Source organism: Diuraphis noxia, unplaced genomic scaffold, assembly GCF_037042655.1.
Source record: "Diuraphis noxia isolate RWA-SAM2 unplaced genomic scaffold, SU_Dnox_SAM2 contig0002, whole genome shotgun sequence".
Taxonomy (NCBI): domain Eukaryota; kingdom Metazoa; phylum Arthropoda; class Insecta; order Hemiptera; family Aphididae; genus Diuraphis; species Diuraphis noxia.
This window is the reverse complement of record NW_028301712.1, coordinates 10040294-10064749: the sequence shown is the minus strand read 5'-3', so window position 1 is coordinate 10064749 and position 24456 is coordinate 10040294. Positions and strand designations below refer to the sequence as shown.

The following is a 24456-nucleotide window of genomic DNA, read 5'->3' as shown; positions in this document are numbered from 1 at the left end:
TTTAACATAATTAACATATATGATATGATAAGATAAAATTGCGCTAATACGTTGATGAATAATTGCTACAGGATGCTGTAGAAATTAATATCACAGAATTCTATTCTAATATAATAATATATGTTAATAAATATTAAATAATAATGCAACAAAATAATCACGAGATATCGCATTGATTGCATTGTGTTTATTGTTATCATAATACACCGAGTGTTTTCACTTCATAATCAGTAGTTAATCATATCAACAATAATAATAAATCATTAATTATTCGTAGGTAATTCATTTACTCATTCAACATTTTACATAGTCATTAGTTGTTACGTACAATTTAATTAGATTATTAACTACATTAAAATAGAGAAATACAATTTTGTACATTATTACTTTTAAAAACGAATAATTATTTTTATACTTAATTTTTACAGTGTATCAGTGTATATTTTATAATTCAAATTTAAATTACTTAGTTTTTGTCAGATGTATAATTTTAATTATATTAATAAAATATATTAAAAAATGTCTGACATAACTGAAAATAAAGAGGATGCTACATCTAGCAATATTATGAAAGAAAATGCACATTCACAAATTAATACCACAGGTAAATATTTTATGTACATACCTTTAATTATTTATAAATATTTTATCTTGATAAAAAATCACGACTTCTTTTTCTTCGTTGACATCTTATAATACTCCAAATTAAAAGTAAAATAAGAAGTAATAAAACTATTGCTGATAGAACTATTAATGAAATTTCTGCGAAATTTAAGTATTCTGCAACACAAAATATAATTTATGGCAGGCAAATTGTGTTTTACTGGTGAAAGTAAATGTTACTGATTAAATTTTCAATAATCTGCTAGTCCAGAGAAATTTATTGCTAAAAATCTGCACCACATTGTCATTAAGAGGACATTTTACCCATGTATTGTCTCTGTCTTACAAGTGTGTAACATACCGAATTTTTCACTCAGTAGAACACGTTTAGCTCCTCGAGTTTAAAATTTAAAGTGAATTGACGTCTTATAAAAATTAAAGGTAACATTATTATCGAGGGCTTATCGTGGGATTTTGATTATATTTTAATTTTAAAGCGAGTTATTGGTATTTTAAAATATACAAACAATTTACAATTTTAAAATACTCATAGCCTTAAAAGTTAAAATCAGTAGGTAACAAGTAATAGGTACCTATTCGATTTATAAAATTAGTACTATTACTTACGTTTTTCTGCATCTATTGTTTTTTTTTGCACATTGCCTCGTAAATCTGTGGCAATGATTTCAAATTTTGGAAAACAACATGTTGCTGTGTAATATGCTATTACTGGTTCTTTAGTTCCGATAGTAAACTCACTACGGAACCGTAAAGCATTTGGTATTGATGAGATCATAGCTAATCCTAAAATACATACATTTTAATTTAGAATAATAATGTAAAAGCAATCATTATTTTCTAAAAACTATAATAAGTTATTTATTGTTGATTATTCAATTGTTTTTAAAATTGTCAATTTGTTAATGCATTTAAAAATTAAAAATCAGGTTTGTAGGTACCTTACTCAACTATTTTGTTCTTTTGATATTGTTATTTAGGATGATTAAGGGCTATAGATTTTTTCACATTAGTTTTAAAAAATAATAAAATAAAATACTAAAACTATTTTTTTAAATATTTACCTGAATTTTCATCTTGAATAGTTATTTCAATATTCCATTTTTCTGATGCACATGTGTGTGGAGTATCTGCAAAACGACAATCACCATTAAATATATAATCTATTGTTGGACGTGTAGTATCTCCTGCCTGAAAAATGAAAATAATGTATATATTCATTATTCAATAGTTAATGAAAACATATGTTGGTATTTTCAAAATCTTACTAGTTTTCCAATGTAAAAATTAACTTTTATAGTTTCAAATTCTGGTTGAAGAACAGAAAATGTAATTTGGTCATTTGATCCTTCTGGTCCTATTACCTCCAAAACTACCATCACATCAAATGGTGGACTATTTGGAGGTAGTATTATACTAAAATATTAAAATATTTTTTAAGTACAAAACAAATTAAAGATTATAATTATACTACAAATTTAAAGTATATCTTAAATATTAGATTGTAATAAAAAATGTTTACAATAGTAATTTTTTTTTAAATTTTCAATCGTATTTAAATTGTTATTGTTGTTAAAAAGTCATAAACGTAAATTAAGAATCATTAGTTTAAATATCAAAAAAGTTAATTTTAATAAGTGTGCATTTTGGCCAAACAGTATTTTAAATTTAAATCTTAGTGTTCAATATTCATTCTTATTTTACATTTATATTATCATAAGTCATAACAATTATCATATAGCATAGTAATAATAACTATAAATAATGCACTTACCTTGTAGGTAAAACTGATCTTATAAGACCCATTTGATCATAACAATCAAAATTATATTCCATAGGTATCCAATTTTTATTAATGACTCTGAAATATAACTTAACTGTTTCTCCTGAAACTCCCGTTAAAACAGAATAAGGAGATAGTTCCAGTCTAAAACTTTTAGCTCCATCTATCATTTCATCTGACCATGATTTATCAGAAGCTTTATCTATAAAATATGATAATTAATTACATTTAGACATAGAGTAATATTATTATATTATCATAAAATTACTCTATGCACTTAAAGCACTCCATACTCGCATGTATAATTGTTACCATCTAAATAATGCATAACAATAAAAAATGTACTTTCAGCAGTTTAAATTTTGCTATTTAGCTTAAATTTTATAATGAATTTACCTAGTATCAAACTTGATGATACATGAATATGTACAATATTGTTCATAAAAAGTTCATAACTTGCTTAAAAATTAAAATATTAATATTAAAAATAAACAGTGAATATAAAAAATATTTAAATGTGTTTTTATTCTATGTTCAGTGTTCACTTTTATGTTTGTAGACTAAATGTACATTCTAATTCTTTATCTCTCATTAAATTATAAAGGTAGTTTTATTCACGGTCAAAGTGATTTTTTTATTTATTCAGATTAAAACATTTAAACATTCAATGCCATATGCATGGGGGAATGGATGAGTAATGGATGAAATGGTACAGAAACCCCAAAGAATGGATATTATTTTAAATATACAAATGAAATAAATAAATTAAAAATTTTGAATTTTAAGACAAGTCAAAAGTACCAAATGTCATGCTTAAAACTATGATATGTTATAAGTAAAATCAAAGTTTATTTAAGTGCATCTTACATAAATGGAATAAATTAACCCTTGATAAAATCCTGACCATTCAGTGTCATCTAATGCACTGATTTAAGCTAACAATAAAAAACTTGGAACTGCTGACTGTAAATATTAGTATGTTATGCAGTATTAAGATGTCATATTAAATAAATTATTTTTGGAATTATTTGGTTCAAACAATTAGTTATAGTGAGATTGAGAATTTTTTTTTTTTTTGTTTAACTCTAAGTTTGCTATAATTATTTTTTAATAAAAGGCAAATTAAAAAAAAAAACTCTTAAGTTCCTTAATTTACATTTAAAAATGATGAAGCCAAAATAAATATTACTTAATCTTGTCAGTTAAAGTATGGCTCTAAATAGTTAATATCCCAAGTATAAATATGATATAAATCTTATCCTTATTGACAAACTTAAAATTTCCAGATCAAAACAATTTGAACTTCAAACACTTATAAAAAATTATTTTGACTTTACAGTAAACTTCTAGAACAATTTATATGGGAGCTTTAATTACATTTTTATTCAAGTTTTTCGGTTGTGACTAAATTGTTTGCTTATTCTTAAAAAAATTGAAAATTGAATGTGTTTCTAAAAAGCTTAAATAAGGTTTAAACCGTTTTTAAATTTAATTGTATGTATAAATTTACGTAATATGCAGTGGATTGTTTCAAGTTGCTACCATTCAATAATATTTTTCAATCATAACAAAATATCAAAAATCATCATAATAAAATAAATATGTATAGTTTTTAATGTGTAGCTTTACACTGGACTTTTTTTTAAATTCCGGTACAAATAACTTATGAGGCTTCTTGTTTTGAATTTTAAAACTTCATGATAAAGCACATTATTTCATCAACATTTATAGAAAAAAAGTAAATCATTAATTTTGGAGTAGAAATATTTGGAAAATTATACAATGTATAATGTACATGCTAATATAAACAAATAGAGTTAATGAATTACAAAAAAATTTGAAAATTAATTTTGTTAACTATTTCTTGGTTCAACAAAATAATTTTACAACGATTTAACTTAAAATTGTCTGGTTTTCAACTAGAATCACTTTCCTGCTTGAAGAGAGTTTTGAAGTTGAAGATTAATACATTTCTACAATGCTACAATCCATACACTCATCAACAGGGCCGGCGAAAGCTATGGGCGACCTGGGCGACTGCCCAGGGCGCCAGCACGTAGAGGCGCCAAACTGAAAATTATTTTTATTTATTTATCTTTTAAAACGCATTAACAATCTATACAATTTGAAATATTCACTATCTAATGTCGTTTTAATTGAAGATGCATCTTCAATTGTCTCATATTAGTCATATTTGTAGAATATAAGAATAATATACCAGTGCATCGATACCGCTGGTTTTGATGTAAAAATAATACATGGAATTATGGAAGCATACCACCGCATTTGTGAAAAACCGTGGCGGTAAAACTCATTCGGACCTTACGGTGAAAATACCGCAGAATATAGCGTAAATCAAAAAGACACAATTGTCTGACACACACAATTATTTATTCAATTTATTGTTTTCGACGAGCTCTCGCTCCGTACGGTCTGCTGTGTAATGTCAAATACTCAAATGTATAAGCTAACAAGTAACTGCCAACCATAGGCTGCAATCTGGGGCATTTGCCCCCCTGGCTTTTTCAAAATATTTTTTTTAATTGAATGTTTTAAGATAAATGACTATATATACTATACAACAAATTTAAAGTATAAAATAAGTTGAAATATAATAATATATAATACTACATTGTACATGAGTATAATAAAAAATGTTATTATTTTAAAACACCTAGTAAAATTATAATATTTATCCTAAAATCCTAACATTGCCCCCCCCCCCCTAGAAAAATTTCTGTGGGCGCCATCAGGTAATCAATATTCATATGATGATATATTTTGTTTAGTAAATTTGTACATAGTATTTTGGTTTCTTTTTTACAATAAATTCCGTTTTAATTAATAAGTAGTTAGTGAAACCAGAAACACAATATTCCTATATTATAGGCAGTGGTGGGCTGGTGGCGTGAAATAATATAATATTATTTGATTTGATATTTTATGTTAATGAATATACTTTGAATTTTGATAATTGATATTAATATAATATGATGATATATAATAATTAATATATGGCGCAATGGTCGATATAACGAGGTGATTCGCACATTCACATATTTATTATTATGAAAATTAGTATTATTAACTTAACACGTTTTTCGGAGTATCTATAAATATGATAATATAAATTTAATATTATTTTCGTTGTACAATTTTATAAGTTAATAAAATAATATGTCTAACCTTATTACAATATTGTTATGACACAAAATACATGCTAATTTTATTTAACTTACTAAAAAACTTAATTTTAATACTACTCAAACTAGTCTTGGCGGGGGGGGGGGGGTGTTAAGGGCGCCAAAACATGGTTTCGCCCAGGGCGCCAAAACTTCTTGCGCCGGCCCTGCTCATCAATATGTTCAGAAATAAAAATATAAAATATTTACTGTCATTCAAATTAATGAAAAATCATAGAAATAAAATGTTCTTTTTTCATTAGCTTTTAATTATGTAAAATAAATATTTTTACAAACTTTAATAGTTTTGATGAAAAAGAAAGCAAACTTTGAAAGAATGATAATTTTCAAATATATTTTATGCTAATGTATTTAAACACTAGCAGTAGGTATACTGTATTTAATATTATTATCAAACAATTTTTGTAGTTCAATGTTTGAATATGTAGTTTCTAAGTTATTACGTCAGCTTTACAGATACCAATGTTTGTGAACGAATAACTAATACGTAGATATTAATAATATTATTTAATTGTTTACCTATTAGTTTATTTCATGGCAACGTCATTTAATGAAAATTTCATACGCACATCTTGGTCAAGGCTAATGTCTTTTATATCATCAATCATCATATTTTCGTAATTAATCACCCATGATAAAAATATTTTCAAAACAAATATTTATTTCTATTTGTTATTTAAGATACATTTTTTGTATGAATTATATCAGTCTACTAGTTATGTTTTCAACTTCATGTCTCTTATTAAATATAAGGTATGTTATATTTGTTTGACTAATGATCACATTCATTCTCTATAATTATATCTATTCTGTATAGTATACCTACTGTAGTTTATGATCAATTTAAGTATTGTAATTTATGATCAACTAAATCCATATAACTGAATTTAAAGAATGTTCAAATAACAAATAATTTTGTATTATTTTAATTTTTATCAAAAAATTTAAAACATATTCATTTCATAAATGTTATATATGTATTTCAAATGCATTATTTAATAATTTGTCTTTACTATTTTTAGTTTTTAAAAACCAAATAATATGCAACATTAAAAACTATTAATCCTTTATATTTTAAATAAACTATTTAATAATGACGCATTACATCTTACATAACAGTTATTATGGCAACTCTTAATGTTGTGTTGTGGAACGTGAACTCTATCACATTTTAAAGGTTAATAATTTTTATTATTTTTTTTAAGATAAAATTTGTATGTAGCAAACGAATGTAGAGTTACTAATAATAATGATTAATTTATTTGCTTATTATGTTATCTAATTTCTATACTTTCAAGTATGAAATATTATGAAATTTCTCTATTTTTTAATAATAATATAATTTTTAAGCTTTATATTAGTTTATTACTTTTTGATTGATTTTGTTCATCAATGGTTTTAATTTCTGACGCTTGATTCACAATTGCTAATGGTTTAGGTATTTTTTCTTTACAATTTTCACATTGACCATTTTTACACCATACAACTTCTACCTGAAATAAATGTTTATTATTATAGGTATATTTTAACAATTATCGTTGTAGTATGCTGAAGTTACATTTGTATAATTTTGTATAAAAAAGTCTTCATTATTAAACACTGACTTTTCAACAAACAATAAAAATTGATTCTTTGAAGGACTCAGAGTATCTATTAATCTAGCATAATACTTTTGACTTTGCTCTTGTAGTAGATAATCAGTTTTATGGTACTGAGACATCAGTTCGTTAAAATTTCTCAGAACTATATTATGAACCACACTCTCTGTAAACAGGAAATGTAATCATTAAGTATAACAGTTTAACGCTTCATAAAATATATCCAGGATGTTTTCGATTGCTTATTAGTTTTTTATGCTAGCTAACACATTTTGTTAGATAAAAGGTGTACATGTTTACAGGATATTATGTTATGTCATAAAAAATAAACAATGACTCACTTATACAAAAAGTATGAGCATTATAAATAGTCCTGATTCAAATTAAAAAGATTAAATATTTACTTTTAATTTTTTAATTACATTTTTTAACTTATGGCTTATTTTATATTTAATTTTTAATTCGTGATAATAATACTTATTTCCCAAATTTTTTTTCTATTAGACACCTTTTATACACCTATTAATCAAATACCTAATAGATTTTGTATTCCTTAGAAACAGGTTAGTATAATATTATAGGTATTCTAGTAAATAATTAATTAAAAATGTTTTTACAAAATATTTGTTCTAAGATCAAATTAAACTTTATTTTTGAGAAGTTAGTTTGTATAACTTTGTGTGAACTAATAATAATAAAAGATAACATTATATATATATGTATGTGTGTGTTATGACAATTAGTCTTGACAAACATAGTTGTAATATATACAAGGAAGAGGGCCAAAAAAAGTTGTCACTCCTTTACATTTTATCTTATATTTTTGTCAAATATATCTAAGAAACTAATGTATTGATTATTAAAACACATTCATTTATTTTTTTGAATCATTATGCTTCAATATTGTTTTTTGTATGCGTTATTTGTAATAACTAATTAGTAATTATGTAGTTATTAAAATATTTATATTGTATTTTTACATTTAAAGTAATACAAATTATAATTTGTCTAATTCTACCTATTTATATTTTAAATAATTTTATAATTCTTCAAAATTTCAAGGACTGCTATTTAGTGGTTTAGTGTTAACATGTATCTCTGTATAATTATTGGTGAATTAATTGAGGGATAATTAGAAAGGAGCTATCAGGGATGGCCTAGCCCACTGGGATACCAAGAAGTTCTCCCTGGCCTGGGTATTGGGACTTGCCATTTGCCTGATTGCTGTATTAAATAATTTATTTTTAATAATTAGTACTAATTTGTAGGTATTTATTTATACAAACATGAGAAATACAATAAGTTATCACTTATTACTAATAACTACAATAACTCATTTAAGATTGGCATTTTTGGACCCATAACCGCATTATTATTATTATATAGTTATGCTTCGTCCAAGAGAATGTGCAGCTGACTACATTGCACACATGAGTTAGTCATTGCTCTTTAAATTTAACTCATACTCTATTTACTATACCTAGCAATTTTTACAAAAATATCTAATGAAAATTGATTAAAATACAAAATTAATTATAAGCTCAAATGTCTATTAGTTTTGGTTTGTGTATAAAAAGGTTGACAAACCCACATTTATTGTCTCTGTCTTACAAGTGTATAATTGCAAATTTATACTCAGCAGTTAACATTTAGATTTGTTAGTTTAAAATGTATTGTGAATCAACTTCAGTACTATGAAACTTAAAATAAAAACATTATCTATGTTTGTATGTTAGGTTTCTTTTGAGAATTCAATTTTTTAAACATTTTCGTCTGTGTTAAATAACACAATTTGAAAATCAGATCATGTTTAGCTCCATTAGTTAAAAATTTAGAGTGAATTAACCTATAATAAAAATTAAAGGTAACATTATTATTGAGGGCTTCTCATAGGTTTTTATTATAATTTAATTTTAAAGCGAATCATGAGTATTTTAAGATATACAAATAATCTACAATTTTAAAATACTCATAGCTCGCTTTAAAATTAAAATATAATAAAAAGCTTATGAGAAGCCCTCGATAATAATGTTATCTTTAATTTTTATAATAGTTGAAATCACTCTAAATTTTAAACTAATGGAGCTAAAAGTGATCTGCTGAGTATAAAATTTTCTATGTTATAATAGATTAACATATCAAAATTTCCTAATTATGCAAAATAAAATGTGTTTAATTTTTTGTACTTAAAACTATATTAATATTAGGTTGCATCTTGCATGTAGTACTATGTAGGTATGTTGTATTATATACAATGTCCACAGAACTTAATACTACCCCCACTTAAATAAGTTTTAATAAAAAACTTTTTTTTAAAATAGGTAGTTAGAAAATGTTAAAGTATTGATATTAATTATTGAGTAAAGAAAAATATTATAACTCTTTTTGGATCCCCTCTCATAATTAATTGTACATAAATACAGTGATATTACCTCAGGTATGTGGTATACAATAGATGATATACAATTACTATGAATCCCAAATCCCGATATAAAATTAGTATTTATTAATTTTTAATTTTCTATATTTTGGTAAAAACAGCTATTATGTATCTTAATTACCTAATTTATTATTTTAAATACAGCATAATATATAATATACATACCTTCTTTTTCATCTAGTCCAGATATAGTCACATAAGTATCATTTGTAGTCAAATATCTTGTATTTTCAAAAAATTCATTCATACATTGTAAAGTTGCTTTTTTCCAATCCGTCAAAATTGTAATGTTATTAGCAATAATACACGACATTGTACCACAAAGTAAGAATAACTTTAGTAAATGCATGATGGTACGGTACAGGAAAAATAGCTATTGAAAATTATTTGGACTTACTTTTTGCTTATATAACATTTCTATTAATTGTTATCTGTGTCAAATATTTATCTATTGAGGATAGGTTTCCTATAGTTTATAACTAATATTATGTATCTTTCCTCATAAAAATTAACCAAATATTTTTGTTTGATTTCAGATAAGAATATTACTAACCAATTCCAAGATTCTTTAACTTTTTCTTTATTACAACAAAATATTAATGAAGTAAATTTGGAAGAATCCCAATGTTTAAGAACTGCTGGTGATAAACTTAAACAGCATCTAAATAGTAGTTGTGGATTTTCTAATCTTGATGAGTATAATTCTCATATTGTACCACCAAGGAGAACAATAGAAAATGCTCAACATAACATTACTACTCTTCCTATAGGTTATATTATTATTATTATTGCACATTCATAATACAAATAATCAAACAAAATATTATGAGTTTTATAATTTAAAATTTATTTTAACATTGTAATAATTATTACAGATAATACTGAACCATCGCCAACTAGTAATGTTTTAAATAACCAACATTATTCAACTGTTACGGAAACATCAAACATGGTAATACACAAACCATTTAAAACCAAGAGTGCTCCATTAAATATATCCACATTGCAATCGCAATCAGAGGTATAATATAGATGGTTAAAATAACTTTTTATCGAACAAATAATAAAGTTGGATTTTTAATAATTGTTTATAGGATTTATTACTATACGTTTATGAACCTATAAAATGGCATTGGTTCTATTGCAAGTATGCTGATAAAAATAAATGGGTTCCATTTAGCCAAAAAGACTCTGATGCAATTGAACAAGCCTTTATTTTAAGTAAGAATATACTCAATATTTTATTTTATATTAAAATTAAAGTATTTTAATTTATTTTTTTGTTACCATGTTTTAGATGATCCAACTAATGAATCAGTTATAGCAACAGATGGTAGTAGATTTGATGTTTACTTAAATCAAAGAATTCGTAAACCAGTATATTGGTCTGATAACTCAACTAATGTACGTCGTTGTTCTTGGTTTCTCCGTAATAGCAATGGATCTAATTTTATTCCTTATGATGAAGTCACAGCTAATCTTTTAGAGGTAATACTGAATTATCACATATTATAAATATGATATTTATAAAATTACTAATTATACTTAGGAAGAATACAAAGCAGCTTGGGAAAGTAATGAATGGGGACGTAGAGTTCCAGTTGGTAATTATGAAGAAGTAGTTTTTCATAGTCCTACAGCTATTATCCACAACGGTGTATCTATAACACTTCTAAATAATACTGAAGAAACTCAAAGTTATCAAATGGATCAAGCAGCAAATATAGTAAAATAATAAATACAAATTAAAACAATAGCTTAAGAATGCTGTACATTTAAAAATAATTTACAGTCTTCATTAAAACAATGCATAGTTAAACGAGGGTTTGAAGAATTTGTAATTCCTAGTGATGAACCATCAAAAGTGGATCATTTATTATTTATTGTTCATGGAATTGGGTCTTACTGTGATTTAAAAATGAGACCAATTTATGAAGTTGGTATGTTATTTTCTTTACTAAAGAAACATACAATTTAATTAAACCTAAATAGTAAACTAGGAACTACAATTTTAAGCAGGGTTTTTATGGAGGCAACATTTTTGGATCTGGCATATGGGATAAGGCAAATGGTCTTGATTAAGATTATCAGTATCTCGCAGAAAATGTTTCCTTCATCTAAAATTGGCTTTAGAAACTTTTAAAAGAACTTACACATTTATACGTCAATAATTTATATCCTGTAATTATTTATTATTTTGTAGTGGATGATTTTCGAAGTTTAGCTCTTCAGTTAACACAATCACATTTTAAAACATCATGTCAATCAGAAAAAATTGGTAGAATTGAAGTTTTACCTGTTTCGTGGCATTTAGCTCTGCATAGTGAAGATATTGATTGTAAGCTCAAAAGAATTACATTGCCATCAATTCCACGTCTCAGAAACTTTAGCAATGATACTATATTGGACGTTTTGTTTTATACAAGTCCCACATTTTGTCAAGTGATTAATTTGAAAATAATAAAAAAGAAATTTTAAATTTACATACAGGTTTATAATTTCAGACTATAATAAATGCTGTTGGAAATGAAATGAATCGAATGTATAGTCAATATCTATTAAGGAATCCAAATTTTAATGGACATGTTTCTATAGGCGGTCATAGTCTTGGATCTTTAATTTCATTTGATTTGCTGTGTAATCAACAACCACCAAGTCCTAAAAAACAAACTGTAAGTTTGTAATATACCTATTGGATAAAAAGGGTAGTTAGTACTTTGTGTTATCTGTTATTTTTTTGGAAAATCATAATATTAATTTAATTAAAATTAAACATTTCAAATAAATATAGTGGTATAAAATATTATGTTATTATTATGCCTTTATATTAATACAATTAAAAAAAAAAAAAAAACACTAAGTAGGTATGTTCTATTGTACAGTTTGTGTTGAATTGGCCACTGCGATGGATGTCTTAAATTTGAATTCTATGATAAATCATTGTATATAATCAAAAATGATACAGAGTTTAGACTGTTTAACTATTTGATAATCAAACAACTATTTTAATTATAATATTACTGTTAACTACCCAAAAAAGTACCAACTGGATCCAATTTGTTGTCAAAAACTTTTGAACTTGATGATGAGTTTTCTACTAGAAAAATTATACATTGTAAAATCAATACAATTACTGCACTGTTCAGAATTTATATGTATATAATATTAAATCCAGTGTGCTGTACTGCTGTATAATATATATTTTAAATAATTTACAATTTAAATTTTATTTTATTATAGCAGGAATCATCTGTAGCATCAGTTGATCAAAATCAAAAAGCTAAATTAAGCCGTGGTGCATCATATGTAACATTAGGAAAAGCTGGTACTGGACAACCATATATCACATACCCACAACTAAAATTTGAACTTGATTACTTTTTTGGTTTTGGATCACCTATTGGTAAATTATTTAAGTACTCCATAACTAGTTTATTACTATTTTAATGTATTTATTGCATCATTCAGGTATGTTTGTAACAGTGCGAGGTATTGAAAGCTTAGGAGAAAACTTCAAGTTTCCAACTTGTCCAGGATTTCTCAATATTTTTCACCCGTATGACCCAGTTGCTTACCGTATTGAACCATTAATTAATGCTGCTTTTGAAAATATACCTCCTTTTCAAGTGCCACATCACAAAGGACGTAAAAGAATGCATTTAGGTAATTAATAATTATATATTATTGTATGACTGTATATATTTATTTTAAAATCTTATTTATTTAGAACTAAAAGATACTATGGCACATGTGGGAGCTGCTTTAAAGACACATCTTGTAAATTCAGTAAAAAATACGTGGAATACTGTTTATCAGTTGGCTATGTTTTCAAAAGTAACTTCAGGTCATTCTATAGAATATGACCCTAGGATGGTAAGTATATTAAATATTCAATTTTTATAAGTTTTGGTTATGTAAGGAGTATATAATTCCTTTATTCTAATATTGCACAAACAGTATCTTATAATCAACAATGAATTCTTAGTTAAATCTTCAATTGTTTTTAAATATTTAAAACATATCATTCAAATACTTAAGATATCCCTTAAAATAAAATTTGAAATTTAAAAAAAAAACTGATGCTAATTAGTTATTACTTGACATTGTATGTACAAATAACTAATAAGTATAACTTTAATTAGTACTGGCTTGACTCTAATCGCTGGCATGAACCCTTCATGAACGAAGCAACTATTTAAAATAAGTGTTCTCTTAGTAAATAATATTGTTCCTGTGTTAATGTGGATAGCTAATCCCAACACTAAAACCAATTCATAAAAGTAAATTAATTATTAACGAGCCTCAAACCCCAATTTTACACAAAGCAACCACTTCAAAAAATAACTATAATATTGTGTTCAACTATTTGCTTATTGTAACTTTTAGATTCTTAACAAAGTAATTAATGTATTGATTTTACAATGATGTATGTTTTTATTATTATTATTATTATTATTTTTATGTCTTTCATCATATTTTGGAGTAGAAATAATTCTCTGATTTTTGTCATCAGCTCCTCTTTAAAAAGGAAAATTCATCTAGTTAGTACATTGGGTTATCAAAAGTAAAAAATGTCCAAGTTTTCAAAAGCGTCAGGGAAACCCTAAAAAAAGTAACAAAAAACAGGAATTTTTAAGCATAATCAGTTTTGACAAAATCAATTTTTTATTTTGCTACAGCTTAAAAACGAATATATGTAAATATTTAAATATGTAAATATGTAAATATTTAAATTTTCACCAAATGTTTATATTTATCTATTTACGATAAAATTTTCAAAAGATTTTGACTTTTTTATGCTATTTATAGACAATTGAAATTTTCGATATTTCTAAATTTTGTTTTTGAAATGCCTATAAAAAAAATTTACATATCCAAAAAATCTTTAAAATTGTATACAAGTTTTATTATAAGTTGAACTTATCGTAGTAAAAAAAAATAAAAAATCGTTGGTCACAATTTTTATTTGTAACCATTTAAAGTTCAAATGATTACAAAATGTGTCAAAATCATGAAATTTGCATGGATTTATGAAGTTGAAAATTCATAAAATTATTAATTCTAAGGTTAGAAAAACTCAACACAAGGTTTTCCATAACTTTTTACATTACAAATAATAATAAAAAAAAAACTCCTGAGTCAATATAAAAACATTTTGTGACTTGTGAGGTTATAAATATATATGATAATTTAAATATAGGTTATATAATATATCCTATAGACTGACAAATTATCTCCGTTCAAAATCGTTTTTCGTATAAAATGACACCTGTCTTTGCATTTAAATTTAACACATGCATTATAGTGATAGTGACCATCCATCTCTAATAAGAGCGATACCCACTTGTCCACTTTTTTTTGTACTTTACAACATTGTAAATGTTACTTATTTATTTAATTAAAAAATTAATAATAATTACATAAAATAACTAACCATATTACACGCATTTCTATTCAAGGTCTGATTTTGTATACTTGATTAATAATCACTTGTATATTTTTTTAATATGTAATTTACTAGTAAAAATATTGATTTTTTATTTTTATTAGAAATTAGATCAAAAATCAAAAACTCAACAAGTAGATTCTACAAATACCTCAACAACGTTTCAGAGTACTTCTGAATACCTCAATAATAAACCTGGTATTCTGAACAAAGGAAATAGAATAGATTATGTTTTACAAGAGGCGCCAATTGAAAGTTTCAATGAATACTTATTTGCTGTAGGCAGTCATTTATGTTATTGGTATGTGAATATTTATTTGTCAAGAATGTTTATATATATATATATGCATCATTTAATACATTAATTGTATATTAAGTACAGCAGTTTAAACATATTTTAGGTATAGTAAAACTGTCCATTGTACCATTTTTCAGAGTTAAAATATACAACATAATAAACTCTCAATAATTCGAAAATATTGATAATTCAAAATAAATGGTGTTTGGTCCCCTGAGTATCTCCCAATAATTCAATAAAAAATAATGCATTTAGATATGCACTCAGTAATTTAAAGTAAAATTTGGGTCAAAAATGCTGCAACCTGCATCAATTCAAAACTACTTTCACTCAACTATTGGCTATTAGAAATTGTTTCACTGTGATTGAGTGTTCAAAATAAACATTCATATGGTTAACCTTACTCACCAAAATTTTATTTATTTTTTGAAAAAAAAAAAAATGAAAATCCAGCATTTTCCAGGGATTTTTTTATTAGAACCATTGGACACAATAAATTACTTATTTAATTAAAAATTTAAAAATATCTCTTAATAACCGTGTCCAAAAATTATCTATTTATTGATAATTTATAAAAATTTTAAATAATAGTCACAGTGTATTTCGACCACACACGGTGGCACCTTACCAAATTTGTTTATTATAAATTAATAAATGTATGAAAATAATTAACTCAGCTGATAACAGGCCCGAATAGGCCAGTCAAGCATTTGAGAAAATCTCGAAGGGCCGCTAAAATTTTGGACTGGTATGAAAAATTTGCCGCTATACCCACGTTATGATTTTAATGACAGCTATATAACAGCATACAGTCAACAAACGTGATAAGGTCATTATTATTTATTAATATTAAAATTCGTCCAATATAGGCTACTATAGAAAATTACGGGCCGATTGAAAAATATTTCTCGAAGGGCTGAAAATTCCCAATCCGGCCTTGGCTGACAATCAAATACAGATAATCCCAGGTTTTTTGTTATGAACCCACCATCTCAATTAATCTGACAACGACTGTAAACCTATTTATGTGTATTCACACCAATGAGTCCGAATGAAATACGTATAAATAAGCAATTAATCGAATCAAAATTAATTTTTTGTAAAAAATCTATGTATTTTCTAGAATACAATAAATTTAAGACAACAAAAAATTAATATTGTTACATACATTCATGCATGTTTTTCATTCTCCATAACTTAGTTAATAGAATATTTATTTCCCCTCATAATATTACAAACTTCTTCACAATTCAAACACTTGGTAATTCAAGTTTCCTTCAACTGAAATTATTGGGAGTTGAGTATATTTAAATATGAAAGCTTATGGCCCCTCATTAGATATAATTATGTAGTGTTGAATATTCATTCTTTTTTTTATTTTAAAATTTTTTTTTATTAAGTATAATTTTTTTATTAATTTTATTTTGTAGGGAATCTGAAGACACTATTTTATTAGTTTTGAAGGAAATTTATTCAATACTTGGAGTATCGCCTGATAATCAAATTCAGCATGCTATACTACCATTTGACATTCACGATAGCGAAAATTCTAATTATCCAACTAGTATGCAGTTTGAGGAACCACCAGGATTCAACATGTCTTTTGGATCATTATCATCACTTTATGATGATAAATGTTAAGCCAACACTATAACAGTTATCGGAAAAATAATTTATACAATAGTTATTGGAATGTTATATTTTATGTGAAAAAAAAAATATAGATTATTTGAAAGGTGTTTTATTTACTGTGATATTTAATATTTATTAGTTAATTAAGTTTATTTAAACTAGATAGCAATATCATTATTGTCTTATTAGGTTTTTTGTTTTATTAGATGAGCCACATCACAATCCAACATAAGACTTATAAGTTATTATATTATATTCTTGTTATGTAATTTATATAATTGTATTATTCTCGTTTACAGAATTTTTATTTAAATGTCAAAGAATAATTGTTTTCAAAGTCAATGTGTTAACTTATATTTATGTCTATGTATGTTATAGTCATATTAATAGATATCATTTGTGTACATAACTCACCAAACTTAAGGATTTATTTTTCAACTACAATTCATTTATTTTACCAAAAAATAATACTTAATTTTAATTTTAATTTTAATTAAATTGTTTGTGTTAAGAGGATGTTAAATCCGCATGTGTTGTTCTCCGTCTTACATCTTAAAAAAATTCAAGTCAATATTATTATTAAAGGGCTTCTTATAGGCTTTTTATTACATTTTAATTTTAAAACGAGTTATGAGAATTTTAAAATTGTAAATTGTTTGTATATCTTAAAATACTCATAACTCCTTTAAAATTAAAATATAATTTAAACATACAACATTCTCTCAAAAATAATGTTGACTTTAATTTTTATAAGAGGCCAATCACTTTAAATTTTTAGCTCGTGGAGCTAAACACAATCTGCTGAACTTAAAATTTGCTATGTTACGCACATGTAAGACAGAGAAAACACATGCGGGTTAACATCCAAAAATTATGTGTCTTCTTAATCTCTATAGTTCTAATATACTAATGTTTTCTTAATTTTTGTTATAAAAATAAAGATATTTAAATGTCTAATAGTTTCAATGTTCAATAAAAAAAATTTATAAAAAACAACAACTTTCAGTACTTAATTACAAAAAAAATAATCAAACAGTTTTTATTTAACAAGTTTCTTATTCTTTTTATTTATATATGCCACAATAGTCTTTGGTACAATAATATAAATGTTTTTGATGATGATATTTGTATCTAGATTTTAAAATATATAATTGAGTTTTTCATTAGCAATTAATGTTTCCCAAATGGGTATAATATTAATATAACAATGATTTACACACATATCACAACACATATAAATAATTTTACTTAAAATATGATAATGTATAACATATTATAAAAATGTAAATTATATTTTTTCCTTAGTGTTCTTCAATGTTTTCTTTAACAAAAACCAGGGTAACAATAATAAAATGCCTCCAATGCAATATGTAATCCTTGGACCAATAGACCAATATACTAAAATACAAATTAATACATTATATTAGATATAACTCAAATTAAAGAATATTTAAAAATTATAAAAACTAACACATTGAAGCAAAAACTGGTCCAACAGCTCGAGCTAAAGCACCTAATGAACGGAATGTACCCATCGCTTTCCCTTTATGAGCATTAGATCCATAATGTGATGCTAATGTAGTCATACACGGAACAACAATAGAGGTAGCTGAAAAATAAAATAAATTTTAATAAAAAGTCTAGTTTAAATATTTGAAGAGATTTAATTTATTTCTTACAAACAGCATAAAGAAATAAACCAAAAATAAAAAGTGGAGGAGATTCAGCCATTCCAACACATATGAACGATGGAACTATAAGTAAAAGTCCCTACAACATTAAATAAAATTTATTCAAATAATTAAACATAGATAATTAAATAAAAATTTAAATTTTTACTAAAGTGGCAGTTTTAGCTGTACGTGCTGGAGGTATTCTTCGAACCCAACCACCCTGTAAAATAGCCATGGTAATACCAATACCAAAAAACATCCAACCTTGTTGCATTGAGGTATATCCAAATTTGTTGTGTGTCAAAAATGTCAATGTAAATTCTAATCCAGAATATAGAAATAAATAAGTAAAATAGACAGTACCCAATGTGCGTAACTTCTTAATATCTAAAAATTAAAAACAAGATAATTATATAATATATATACATATCAATGACAATAAATTACAGTAATTAAGTTAATAACTATTACCTTCAGATTGAACAACACCATCCAAAAGTTTAAATTTGAATAAATCTATCACATTAATGTATGTAAATGCTTCTGACAATTTTCCAGCAACTGAAGAAGCTCTATTTTTCTAGAATAATAAAATCAACAAATATTATAAAAAATATTTTTAAATTAATGCATTAAAAATAATAATAATTTATTACTTTTGGAAGTGATTCTTTAAATGTAAAAGTTACAAAAATTATATTAATTATGGTCAAAACAACTGCAAGTAAAGCAGGTTGAACAAACCAGACCCCTTCTTGACCATGAGACCATTTAGCATATGCTGCTCCTATCATAGGACCAAATACAAATCCCACAGAAAATGCTATTCCAATCATCGCCTAAAATGTAAATATTTATACATGTAATTTCCATAATATTATTTTCCTTACACTACTTCAAAAATAATATGTGATCAATTTATAATGCATGAACAACATCAAATTATAATCCAATAAATAAAATTTATTTTTTTTTTAAAGGAGTTAAAAAAAATGTAGTCTGTATTAATTTTATATTTCCATCATCAAGTAATTTTGCATCACTATAATTTCTACAAAATTATAACAATAAAATATATCAATATACTATGTTATATTTAAATAAAATTATAATTTAACTTGATTAGAAAATATTTTAATTTTTTTAATTACTCATAGTATATAATATTTAAACGACAAATAATTGTAGCTTATATATTTTACTTAAGACCAAATCAAAAAATATTTGTTTTTATACATAAAAATTAAGTATTAATTTTTGACAAAAATATATTTACCATTCCTCTTCCGCGCTTTTCTGGTACATATACATCTGTAACAATAGCCATTGATAAACTAACATTGCCTTTACTAAGACCACCAATAATACGTGACCAAACAAATAAAGAAAATGTTGTTGCCTTTGACCATATTATGTAAGAAGATAAAATGCCTACCTAAAATATTTATTATGTCAAATATAAATATGTAAATATAATAATGTAAGACCATAGTATGGAACTTACCAAACATATAATCATGACTGGCTTACGTCCATAAACATCACTTATTCCACCGAGGATAGGTGATGAAGCAAATTGTAAAAATGAAAACAATGATCCCAGTATACCTATATGATTCAATTTTGTGTTAGTTCCAAATTATATTTTTAAATTTAATTGTATTACTTACCACCAAATAAAACTCCATTAAATTTATCTGGTACACCAATAATTTTTTGAAAGACGCCTATTTGTTGTTCCAGCCATTGGTACAATCCACCAGAGTCATTTTGTTTATAATAGTCCAGTAATGATGGGAAAAGTGGTAATATCATAGTAAATGCCAGTAAATCAAATAATAACGATATAAACACCACATAACCGGTAGTGTTTTGTGAGCTTTTTGTTGCCATTTGAATATTAGATAAAAGTTTAAATATAATTCACATTAAGTAGTCTATGCGAGTAAGTATTTGAATTTAAAAAAATACAATAGCAATATTATGTATGCATATCTAATAATTGTATATTTTGTTTAGCTTTTAGCTAGTAACATAAGGTAAAATTTAAAAGCAATAAAATGGACTTTGAACCAGATACCTGTTACATAATGATAATTACACCTACACACCAGTGCCACAATTCACAGATATTAAACAAAATATCTACTTTCACTTTATTACTAGGTAGGTACCTTTTAGTACTAGAAAGTTGTTTATCAGTTTTAATTTAATCTTACATTTTTATACAAAAACCATTTCTTTATATAAAAAAAAAAAAATATAGTAATCATGTCGCTAGGTTTATGAAAAATGCATAACTTCATTAAAAATATTTTACTACATTTTCTAAAAATTCCTAACTCAATAAATTATTGGTAGTTCAATTTTATATTTTATTTAATCAACATTCTTATTTAAAAGTTGAAAGGCGCGTCTTAAAATTGATAAGAAAAATATATTCTTTAATCCATGTTTTAAACCATTTATCCGCTGTTATCTGATTATAACAATCGATATTTTAAAATTTAAAATTTGAAAAAGAATAATCATAAATTACTTAAAAAGTTAAAACTTTAGTAATTCACCGAATTACAAATAATAATAATTAAATTAATTTACTGAGCTTGTTTGATGTCGACACTCAACAACAACATATTGTTTTGAGCTTTCATAATTTGTTGATCACAATACATTATATTAATTGATTAATAATTTATATGTCTATTTAAAGGATGATAAAGTAATTTTAATACTAATCTTTACAATTTATATAAATTAAGCAGTTAAATGTAATACTGTTAGCAACAGTTATTATATTTTATTTATAGTATAATAAAACTAATAGAATAATATATTCCTCAATTTTAATTGTTTTTCAGAGCAAAATTTAAGAAATTATGGTATCGGTTTAAAAATTATTTCATAAATTATGTATATATACAAAATGAAACCTATGAACATATGTGTGATTTATTACTAGAGCCTTTGTTTAAAATTGTTGACAAATATACAAGCATTTTTGGAAAAGTAAGTTACGATTAGGATTATTTATTTATGAAAAATAAAATTTATTTATTTCTAAAATATATAATTTAAATTATTGATTTTTTAGATTATGGTTGTTCTAGTGATTGTATTAACAACATTTGTAGTGATCGTGGCTTATTGGATTGGTGTACCATATTGGTGGAATAATAATAAAGTTTTAACGGTGTTCTTGTTAATATTTGGAAATTGGTTATTAATAAATGTTATATTTCATTATTATATGGGAGTCACTACACCACCTGGATTTCCTACTCCAGTATACTATTTTTTTCTTTTTAATAACTGACTAATAAATAAAAATATTAATTATTTGTGCATTTTCAGAACAGTTTAATTTATAATGATGTAATAATTTGTAAGAAGTGTGATTCTCCTAAGCCTCCTCGTACACACCATTGTTCAATTTGTAATAAATGCATTCTCAAAATGGATCACCATTGTCGTATCCTTAATATACAATATTAAAATAATAATATATCCATAATATATTATAAATTATTATTATTATTTAATTAACCACATTTATAAATCTAGTAATTGTTAAGTAGTAAATATTGGTTTAGTATATTATTCAAGTATAAATAATTTGTATATTAATGTCTAATATGTTCTGTAGTGATTTTATTGTTTCCAATGGTAGAACTAGTGAGTGTGAACTAGATTATCTCAAATCTTCATCTATTTTAGAAAATATATTTTTGACACATTTTCTTTATTGATTTATAAATAATAAATATGTATACCAGCGGTTCTTAAGCTGTGATTCGTGGCTCACCTATATGATTTGTGATATAAAATGATTTTAAAAATATTGTTTATGATAACAAGATAAATTTTGAAAAAAATGCATTTAATAGAAAATTGATAGAGGGAGTATATATTCAATAGATATTTAAAATATTATCAAAATATTTTTCTTAATAATATTTTAAAGCTTGGATAAACAACTGTGTTGGGTTTTATAACCACCGTTATTTTTTTCTCTACATGGTCTACATGACATTAGGCTCATTATTTTTGATAACATTTGGAGCTGACATAGTTTTCACAGAAATATTCTATAGAGAAGAGGAACCAGTAGGGCATCCAATTAAAGCCAATACTTCTTTATCAAAAGTAAGTCAAACCTAAATATTTAGACTCGATATATATGAATATAAAATATTATTTAATATTCAGACAGACTGGGTTTTAACATTTCAAGATGAATATGAAAACCAAAACTTTGATATTGATCATTTTGCAGAATGGAGGTTTTGGTGTATTATGGTCATAACTTTTATAACATGTGGTAATTTTAAATGACCTTTAGTAACAATTTATATTTTATTCAACAAATAATTTCAGGAGTTTTTATCGCCTTAGCTATTTTAACTATGTGGCATGGTCTATTAATAAGTTATGGTGAAACAAGCATTGAAGGACATATAAATAAATTTGAAACAGAAAGATTGTCAGCTATAAACTTTGAGTATGTTAATGTGTATGATTATGGAATGAAAATGAATTGGATTATCTTCCTTGGACTTCATAGTGGAAGGTAAATTTAACTAGTAATCGCTGTTTGAATTTTAATTAGAAAAATATATAAATAGAATAATGAAGTTACCTTCAAGTTTGATAACTAACTATAAGGCTAGGCTTTAGGATGTCCACGTCAATGACATTTATATTTTACATCTATTACAATAAATAATTTGCCTATAATAATTTGAAATAAAAACAAACAATTTGATTTTTTTTCAGGAATTGGAGGCATATTGTATTTCCTTCAACTCATAAGCCAATAGGAAACGGATTCATATGGCCTACCAAAAATGATATATTTGAAGTGTTTTATCATTATAAACAGTAAATATGTAATGTAAGTGTTTAAGAGGACGCTACACACATATTTTATGTCTCTGTCTTACAAGTGCATAACATAGCAAATTTACGCTTACAATATCATGCTTAACTCCATTAGTCTAAAAATAAGAGTAAATTGACCTGTTATGAAACCTGGTGGTAAAACATTTCTGTGTTTGTATGTGGATTTTTTACAATAACTTGGTTTTTAAGTGAGTTATGAGCATTTTTAATTTATGCTTTATATCTTTATATCCGCATAATTTGCAATAAAATTGAACTATCGTAAAAAAACTCACATACAAACACACTTAATGTTCTTAACGTCAAGTTTCATAATAGGTTGATTCACTCTAATTTTTAAGCTAATGGAGCTAAAAGTAATCAGCTAAGCGTAAAGTTGATGTTATGCACTTGTATGACAGAGACCACAAATATTTGTGTAGCATCATCTTAATATCTTTATGTAAATAATTTATTTATGATGATGTAATATTCTAATTAATAATACATAATAAATATTTATGAAAAAGTGTTGACATAATTCTAAGAGTGGTTACTTTGTCTTACTTTTATTGCCATTATGTGCCTATGCAAAGCTGTGTTGTATTTTTAATTAGAAGCATTCATAAACTATGTAAAAACTAGATAAATCATTTTAAATAGAGCTTTGTTTAATAAAGTTGTTTTAATATTTCTTCAGTACTAGGTGATAATAAATAAAAATAGTTACATGACATATTAGACTAACATTAAAATTCTTTGGTAAGATACATTAAATGAAACTATGGTCTATGTCTCTATGAGACATGTGCAGTATCATATACTAAATCTTTTTTGGACAATAACAATTATCTTCTAATATCCAAAACTAATTTTTGAAC

The 24456-nt window shown here is 24.9% G+C and overlaps 4 protein-coding genes across 7 annotated transcripts; 2 read left to right on the top strand and 2 right to left on the bottom strand.

Annotated features, from left to right (window-relative positions):
* Window positions 1-157: 157 nt before the first annotated feature.
* LOC107166816 (uncharacterized) lies at window positions 158-10030 on the bottom strand. The gene is made up of 8 exons (XM_015515625.2): window positions 9811-10030; window positions 7166-7371; window positions 6977-7100; window positions 2396-2606; window positions 1890-2037; window positions 1686-1812; window positions 1231-1407; window positions 158-780 (listed from the first exon to the last, which is right to left on the bottom strand). The coding sequence occupies exons 1-8, from the start codon at window positions 9992-9994 to the stop codon at window positions 647-649; spliced, it is 1311 nt and encodes a 436-aa protein (XP_015371111.2). The 5' UTR covers window positions 9995-10030; the 3' UTR covers window positions 158-646.
* Window positions 354-17978, top strand: LOC107166815 (Phosphatidic Acid Phospholipase A1). Of its 4 annotated transcripts, none has more exons than XM_015515624.2 (14): window positions 354-604; window positions 10182-10415; window positions 10521-10666; window positions 10740-10866; window positions 10943-11133; window positions 11195-11371; window positions 11438-11585; window positions 11849-12087; window positions 12150-12317; window positions 12889-13048; window positions 13114-13308; window positions 13373-13518; window positions 15196-15392; window positions 16820-17978. In XM_015515624.2, the coding sequence occupies exons 1-14, from the start codon at window positions 520-522 to the stop codon at window positions 17028-17030; spliced, it is 2424 nt and encodes an 807-aa protein (XP_015371110.1). In that variant the 5' UTR covers window positions 354-519; the 3' UTR covers window positions 17031-17978. The 4 variants fall into 4 exon arrangements, with proteins under 4 accessions (XP_015371110.1, XP_015371109.1, XP_089077665.1 ...); XM_015515623.2 differs by having other exon boundaries at window positions 360-604; window positions 12886-13048; XM_089221539.1 differs by lacking the exon at window positions 354-604 and adding an exon at window positions 6260-6360 and having other exon boundaries at window positions 12886-13048.
* Window positions 17979-18021: 43 nt separating this feature from the next.
* Window positions 18022-21005, bottom strand: rtet (major facilitator superfamily domain-containing protein rtet). Its single transcript, XM_015515614.2, has 9 exons — window positions 20365-21005; window positions 20199-20302; window positions 19971-20129; window positions 19351-19533; window positions 19166-19274; window positions 18861-19081; window positions 18701-18791; window positions 18493-18630; window positions 18022-18419 (listed from the first exon to the last, which is right to left on the bottom strand). Exons 1-9 carry the CDS (start codon window positions 20585-20587, stop codon window positions 18310-18312), a joined length of 1338 nt encoding a protein of 445 aa, XP_015371100.2. The 5' UTR covers window positions 20588-21005; the 3' UTR covers window positions 18022-18309.
* A 210-nt stretch (window positions 21006-21215) lies between these two features.
* LOC107166814 (palmitoyltransferase ZDHHC16) lies at window positions 21216-24116 on the top strand. The gene is made up of 8 exons (XM_015515622.2): window positions 21216-21416; window positions 21556-21703; window positions 21789-21980; window positions 22049-22166; window positions 22659-22840; window positions 22904-23015; window positions 23072-23264; window positions 23471-24116. Exons 1-8 carry the CDS (start codon window positions 21409-21411, stop codon window positions 23577-23579), a joined length of 1062 nt encoding a protein of 353 aa, XP_015371108.1. The 5' UTR covers window positions 21216-21408; the 3' UTR covers window positions 23580-24116.
* Window positions 24117-24456: the final 340 nt, after the last annotated feature.

Bases quoted from the DNA above. Each gene is read 5' to 3' on its own strand.
- LOC107166815 (XM_015515623.2), top strand. From the start codon at position 520: ATGTCTGACATAACTGAAAATAAAGAGGATGCTACATCTAGCAATATT. The intron at 10,867-10,942 runs GTAAGAATATAC...ACCATGTTTTAG, and splicing joins TGAACAAGCCTTTATTTTAA to ATGATCCAACTAATGAATCA. The intron at 12,088-12,149 runs GTGATTAATTTG...TTATAATTTCAG, and splicing joins CAAGTCCCACATTTTGTCAA to ACTATAATAAATGCTGTTGG.
- LOC107166816 (XM_015515625.2), bottom strand. From the start codon at position 9,994: ATGCATTTACTAAAGTTATTCTTACTTTGTGGTACAATGTCGTGTATT. The intron at 2,038-2,395 runs GTAAGTGCATTA...TTAATATTTTAG, and splicing joins AGATCAGTTTTACCTACAAG to TATAATACTACCTCCAAATA. The intron at 1,408-1,685 runs GTAAATATTTAA...TATGTATTTTAG, and splicing joins TATTCAAGATGAAAATTCAG to GATTAGCTATGATCTCATCA.
- rtet (XM_015515614.2), bottom strand. From the start codon at position 20,587: ATGGCAACAAAAAGCTCACAAAACACTACCGGTTATGTGGTGTTTATA. The intron at 19,534-19,970 runs GTAAATATATTT...TTTACATTTTAG, and splicing joins AAAAGCGCGGAAGAGGAATG to GCGATGATTGGAATAGCATT. The intron at 19,275-19,350 runs GTAATAAATTAT...TTATTATTCTAG, and splicing joins TTAAAGAATCACTTCCAAAA to AAAAATAGAGCTTCTTCAGT.
- LOC107166814 (XM_015515622.2), top strand. The intron at 22,841-22,903 runs GTAAGTCAAACC...TTTAATATTCAG, and splicing joins CCAATACTTCTTTATCAAAA to ACAGACTGGGTTTTAACATT. The intron at 23,016-23,071 runs GTAATTTTAAAT...AAATAATTTCAG, and splicing joins CATAACTTTTATAACATGTG to GAGTTTTTATCGCCTTAGCT.